At 45.8% G+C, this 7030-nt stretch overlaps 1 protein-coding gene across 1 annotated transcript; it reads left to right on the forward strand.

Annotated features, from left to right (window-relative positions):
- Positions 1-1189: 1189 nt before the first annotated feature.
- Positions 1190-2523, forward strand: LOC308645005 (olfactory receptor 10H5; the record flags this gene model as incomplete). Its single annotated transcript, XM_081286888.1, has 1 exon — positions 1190-2523. The coding sequence occupies one exon, from the start codon at positions 1190-1192 to the stop codon at positions 2135-2137; it is 948 nt and encodes a 315-aa protein (XP_081143014.1). The 3' UTR covers positions 2138-2523.
- Positions 2524-7030: the final 4507 nt, after the last annotated feature.

The following is a 7030-nucleotide window of genomic DNA, read 5'->3' on the forward strand; positions in this document are numbered from 1 at the left end:
TCTAGACTTTCCTCATGTCCTAACACAAGGCTTTTTATACGGGAAATTCCATGTTCTTAAATAGTGTTTGTTCTTTGGTGTGGTAAAAACAAGTGTGTGCTTATTTGTGTGTTTATATGTACTTAATAAAGAATAAACATACACATATAATTGTACATATATATTACTTATAATATCTGGAATATTAAGTAAGATACCAGTTTGATTCCAAATCAAGAGTAATTACCAAAAAGGCAAATGGATTAAACTCACCAATGAAAAGATATACCTGTAGGTTGCTATGGTTTAGAAGAATCTGCGTGTGGCCATCTAGGCCTGTCCTCAGTTTCTTAAGTACTTACACCAAGCCGTTTGGTAGGTACATTATGAGCACAATCTTATTTAATCTTGATAACAACCCTATCCATTTGAGATTGTTATCTTGATTTTAGGGAAGAGAAGACTAAAGTCACAAACATTCAGGATCCATCTAAAGGGCCCTCATCTCTGAAATGAGGACTCAAGCTGGTTGTGGCTGGATAGATATTCTGAGATCCTATCTTTAGGATTTAAAATAGCAGTAATAACTATTACCAGTATCACTATTCCCTGAGTTTCTGCTAGTTGTCGTGCACTTAGGATGCATTATCTTGTTTAAACTCAGCATCTTATTCCAGCCAGCTCCCTGTGTCCATCTGTTCCACATCCAGGGATGAAAAATGTAGATGGGCCTTTGATTCTTGTATCGGTATTGAACATGCACAGATTTTCCTCTTGTCATTTTCTCTATGCAATCCAGTATAACAATTATTTCCATAGCATGAGTGTTGTATTGAAGAGCGTGGGTGTTGTATTGAATAACATGGGTGTTGTATTGAAGAGTGTGGGTGTTGTATTGAAGAGCATGGGTGTTGTGTTGCATATTCTAAGTCATCTAGAAATGATTTAAAGCTACGAGAGGAAATACACAGGTTCACGCAGCCCTTTCATATAAGGGACCTGGTTATTTGTGGATGTTGACATGGGGCATTTCAGAACCAATCTTGTTAACACATGGGACAATTGTATAACAGTCTTTTCACATCTGGACCGACGATGACTGGACAGGTGAAGGAGCACCTCAGGGGTCCTTCCAGGAAGAACTCGCAGGTGACCCAGTGCTCCAAACACTGAGGTTTCTTTCCTGTCTCCTCTGTCAAGTGTGACTGCCATGCTGGGACTAAACCATACCCTCATGTCCGAGTTCATCCTTATCGGCTTCTCCACCTTCCCCCACCTCCAGCTGATGTTCTTCCTGCTCTTCCTGCTCATGTACCTCTTCACGCTGCTGGGCAACCTGCTCATCATGGCCACCATCTGGAGCGAGCGCAGCCTCCACACCCCCATGTACCTCTTCCTGTGTGCCCTCTCCATCTCCGAGATCCTCTACACAGTGGCCATCATCCCACGCATGCTGGCTGACCTGCTCTCCGCCCACCACTCCATCGCCTTTGTTGCCTGCGGCAACCAGATGTTCTTCTCCTTCACTTTTGGCTTCACCCACTCCTTCCTGCTCACCATTATGGGCTATGACCGCTATGTGGCCATCTGCCACCCGCTGCGCTACAACGTGCTCATGAGCCCCCGTGCCTGTGCCTGCCTGGTGGCCTGGTCCTGGGCGGGTGGCTCTGTCATGGGGCTGGTGGTGACAATGGCCATTTTTCATCTCACCTTCTGTGGACCCAACGAGGTCCAACATTTCTTCTGCCACGTCCCACCCCTGTTGAAGCTGGCCTGTGGGGAGAATGTCCCAGTGGTGGCCAAAGGTGTGGGCCTGGTGTGCATCACGGCCCTGCTGGGCTGCTTCCTCCTCATCCTCCTCTCCTACACCTTCATCGTGGCCGCCATCTTGAGGATCTCATCAGCAGAGGGGCGGCACAAGGCCTTCTCCACCTGTGCTTCCCACCTCACAGTGGTGATCGTGCACTACGGCTTTGCCTCTGTCATCTACCTCAAGCCCAAGGGACCACAGTCCCTGGAAGGAGACACCTTGATGGGCATCACCTACACGGTCCTCACGCCCTTCCTCAGCCCCATCATCTTCAGCCTCAGGAACAAGGAGCTGAAGGTCACCATGAAGAAGACCTTGCTCAGCAAACTCCTTCCCCAGAACTCTTGAAGAGCTGGCCCTCTGCAGGGACTGCATGTGAGCAGTTCACTCTTCCATCTCCCTCCTCTCCTCCCTTCTCCTCCCCCCTCTCTCCTTCCTTTCTTGTTAATGGTTATGCCGGCCGTTGCTCCCGAGCTTTTCAGCATTGATCATGTTAGTTCCATCTTTTTGGCACCTTTAATGAGATATGACTCATATTCCATATAATTTATTGTTTGAAGTTTTGTGCAGTCATCAGCACAGCCAATTTTGGACATTTTCATCCCCTGCAAAAGGAATCCATGATCCCTCCAATCATTGCTCCTATTTCCCCCAGGCCCTGACAACCACTAATATACTCTCTCTTTGGATCTCCCTCTTGTGGACATTTCATAGAGGTGGAATCATATGATGCATGTCTTCCGGTGTTTGCGTTCTTTCACTCAGCATCATGTTTTCAGGGTTCATCCGTGTTGTATGATGGATCAGTGCTTCATTCCTTTTTGTGGTTGTATGCTATTCCACTGATTGGCTAGACCACATTCTGGTTATCAGCTCAGCAATCAATAGTCATTTGCTTTGTCTCTCTCTTTTGTCTATTATGAATTATGCTGCTCTAAATAATAATGTACAAATTTTTGCATGAGCATATGTCTTCATATCTTTTGCTATATACCTAACAGTGTAATTGATGGACCATACAGTAACTCCTTGTTTAGTCATTGAGGAACTGCCACAGTATCTTCCAAAGAGACTGCTCGTTTTAGATCCCCACCAACAGTGTTCTGATTGCTTCACATTCTCACCAATAACTTTAATTCCTTTCTTTTTCACTATAGTCATCCTAGTGGTATCTTATTGGTATTTAATTTAATTTGATTTTTCAGGTGATTGAACCCAGGACCTTTCACATACTAGGCAAGTGCTCTACCACTGAGAAACCCAACCAGCTTTACTAGGGTTTTGATTTGCATTTTCCAGTGAGTAATGGTAGATCTTAGGAGATTAGCATATGTGTTCTTTTACTTTAAGAGGAAAATAGAATCAGTAGTTCTATTTTGAAGATGAAGAAACTGAAGTACAAAGGGATTAAGTCAGTCGCTAAAGTCCCCCCTGTGAAGCTGAAAGGCCAGGAACTTATTCTTTGAGTTGAAGAACAGGGATCAGAAGCACCCACTTCTCAAGGGGTAGGAGGAGGGAGGCCAGGGAGGAAGGAGAGTTGGATTGGAAACAAGAGATGAACTCTGGCTAACACCAAGGAAATGAGCCTAGGATGAAGAAATACGTTCTTATCATAAGGTTAGGAAGAAATACCTAATGGGGGAGAATTAGGGAGACCCCTTAAGAGTTTGGTCAAACTGAACACCATGTTTCTGTTTTGTTATTTTTTTAGTAGCTGAATTGATATGGAAAAGGTCATCATGTTTAAATACAAATTGAGTATAGACTATCCAAAGTGCCTGGGATTAGAAGTATTTCAGATTTCAGAATTTTTTTTTCAGATCTTGAAATATGTGCATATACACATTGAGATATCCTGGGGATAGAACACGGGCCTCAACATGAAATCATGTATGTTTTGTACACACCACATACACATGTCCTGAAAGGAATTACCTGCAGTGTTTTTAGTCACCTGCACTTTGGCTGTGACCCATTATGGAAGTCACATGTGGAATTTTCCAGTTATGGCATCATGCTCCAAAGTTTTGGACTTGGGAGCACTTTTCACATTTTGGATGTTGACAGAAGTTCAACCTATATTGAGCTGTTTGCCTAAAAAAATTCCTGATCCCTTCTAAAGCCAGGTTCTTGGGTTACATTAGAAGTCCTGGGGTAGGTAAGCAGCAATACCTGGGGACACCTTTCACCTTCCCTATGAAATGTGAAGTCCCACATGGTGAATGCCCGCCCCCCCCCCCCCCCCCCCCCCCCCCCCCCCGTCGCCCCTCACAGTTGCCGCACAGGAGGGAAGGTGCGGGTGAGTCCCGGGGACAGCTGGTGCTCTGCAGTGGGTCATGGTTCCGCAGACAGCTTGGAACGTCCTGGGGGATGGGTGAGAACCACACCCATGGTTCCCATGGTTTCAGAGAAAAAGCCAACTTCCTGTAGTTTGGACCAATGTTAATGCCTTCTGAAATTAAAACAAACCTTATTTTTACTCCTTTACTTAGTATTAGTTGTTATATACATTTGAAACAATCAAAAAGGTTGGACTCAGTGATTATATGTTGCTTTTTTTTTAAAAAAAAAGTTTTTTTAATATATTTTTAGTTGTCAATGGAAACTTATTTATTTATATGTGGTGCTGAGAATCAAACCCAGGACCTCACACATGCCAGGCAAGTGCTCTACCACTGAGCCACAACCCCAGCCCCTATATGTTGCTTTTTATAAGTAGCAAGTTCTAGACCCCTGGGTCAGAGTGTCGTGAGGGAGACAGGGTCCTATAAGAGCAGTATGTCAACTGTTCTATTTAAATGCTGATATAATGCTTTATCGCGGGGTTTTTGAAATTCCTTTTGATTTAACATATATCAAATTATCACACTGTACCCCAAAATATGTATAATTTTAAAATATCAATTTTGAATGAAAAAAGTATTGCATTAAATATTATTTATCTTTGGTTGGGGATGTAGCTCAGTGGTGGGGCACTTGCCTGGCATTTCTGAGGCCCCGGGTTCAATCCCAAAGACCTTAAAAATCATATTTACCTCATGTGCTGAATTTTGGGTGACCCCTTCAGTTGAGTACTTGAGGTGATTGCCTCATTGCCTTCCAAAGGGGTGAAGATCACCTGCTTTTTTTTTTTCCTTTCAAAGACTGAAAAATAGAAGTCACCATTAATTTACCTGGTGACAGAAAATAGGGATAAATGGCAAAGTCTGTGTAAATACAAATAGAGTCTTGGAATAATGACCCCCAACCCACAGATGCTACAGAAGTCCCACTGGCCAGTCCCCCCGCCCAGGGGGGCCCTGTCTTTATCTCCTTGCACTAATCAGCTCCTCCTGTCTGAAGTCCCCCGTGCCTGCATTCCCCACTGAGTGCCCTTCCTTGCTAATGGTCTCCTCTGTGCCACATTCACTGGTATCCCCAAGGCAGAGCCCAGAGAGGTGATTAGGGCACAGGAGCATGAAAACAGGCTGCCGCAGACTTTCAGGGACACCCTCCCTGAGCTAACTGGAGCCCTGAGTTACAGATGCCAATTTCTGGGGACCACGGCCAGCTGCAGAGAGGCAACGCTCCGCCTTCCCTTGGCCCGCTCTTCCTGAGGAGGGAATTCCGGTCCCTCCTCAGGAATACTCTCCCTCTTATTCCAACCCCAAGCTACAAAGGTGTATGTGCCCAGCAGTCAGAGGGGTCTCCCTAAAAGGGAATTGTTAAATGGTCCTCTTTTCTTAGGAAGTGGTATAAACTCTCATGCGGCCACCCAGGACACAGGGTCATCCCCTCATGTGCACTCTTCAGCCCCCAGCCCTCCCGTCCCTCTGGCCAGCTGTGGCTAACCAACCACACGTGGACCTCAGAGCCCTTGTACCGACCCCACCTTCTACCTGGGACACGCCTGCCTATCCCTGCACACCCCTAAGTCAGCCCTAACTGTCACTTCCTCAGGAAGCCCTTCCTGACGGCCACTGGGTCGCTGTCTCCATCACAACTTGCTCCTGCAACTCATCAATTTCCCTCGGAACTTTTGTCCCAATTTATCGTATGCATTAATTTGCCACAAGATTCTCTGACTACCTCATGGGGGGATTGGCTCCAGGCCCTCCCACGGACAGCAAAATCAGAGGATGCTCAAGTTCTTCACAAAACTGTGTGGCGGTGTACAGGACCTGTGCACATACACCTGTAGGCTTTAAATCCCCACTAGATGACTTAGAATACCTAATAAAATGCAAACACTATGTAAATAGTCATTGCACTATATTATTTGGGGGAATACTGGCAAGAAAAATCTGTATGGGTTCAGTACAGATGCCACTTTTTAAGATTTTCATCCCCCAGTTGGTTGACTCGGGGGTGTAGCATGGCATGCCGTGGGCTGGTTCTGCTTCCTTCCTCTCTGTCTTCCCTCTCAAGTGTGAGCACTGAGATTAGGGATCTTGTCTAAGTGGTTCAGTGTTATATCCCCTGTGGTGTCCAGAAAAGTACCTGGCACACAGTAGGTGCTCTGTCAATGTTTGTTGAGTGAGTGTGGTGAGGTTGGTCATCTTTGGTCCTGCAGACAGGAGGGGTTGTGGGGAGGCTATCCTGTGTGCTGTAGGACACTAAGCAGCACCCCTGTCTTTGGCCCGTGAGACGGTGTGGAACATCTCCACCTCTCTCAGTTGTAACTTAAAAGGACTCAGGAACTTGCAAATGTCCCCTGATGGGGGGTAGAATTGCCCCTGGGTGAGAACCACTGATACGTGGATAAGGGAACACCTAGCTGACACATCTCAGGCCACAACAGGCTTGCCTCTGTCAGTACTCTCAGAATTTGGTCCTGCGATGGTTAATTACGTGTCAATTGGACTGGATCATGGGATGTCGGGATGCCTAATTAGACATAATTTCTTAGTGTGTCTGTGGGGTGTTTCTGGAAGAGATTACGATTGCAACTGGTACACTGAAAAGTAGATGGCCCGCCCCAATCTAGAAGGGCATCACCTAATCTGTTGAGGGACTGAGTAGAACATGAAAACCAAGATTGGATTCACGCTCCCGCCTCTTGTCTGCATGAGTAGGGACATCGATCTTCCTCTCTCTTTGGTGCTCCTGGTTCTCAGGCCTGGAGACCCAGGTTGGAATGCTCACTCTCGGGTCTCTGCTCTTGGGCATTTGAACTGCAGACCTGTTTTTCTGTCTTCAGTGTGCAGTTTTGTTTTTGTGAGACTTTTCAACCTCTATGATTACATGAACCCATATCTTATA

The sequence above is a fragment of the Spermophilus citellus genome (assembly GCF_964194105.1).
Source record: "Spermophilus citellus genome assembly, chromosome: 3".
Taxonomy (NCBI): domain Eukaryota; kingdom Metazoa; phylum Chordata; class Mammalia; order Rodentia; family Sciuridae; genus Spermophilus; species Spermophilus citellus.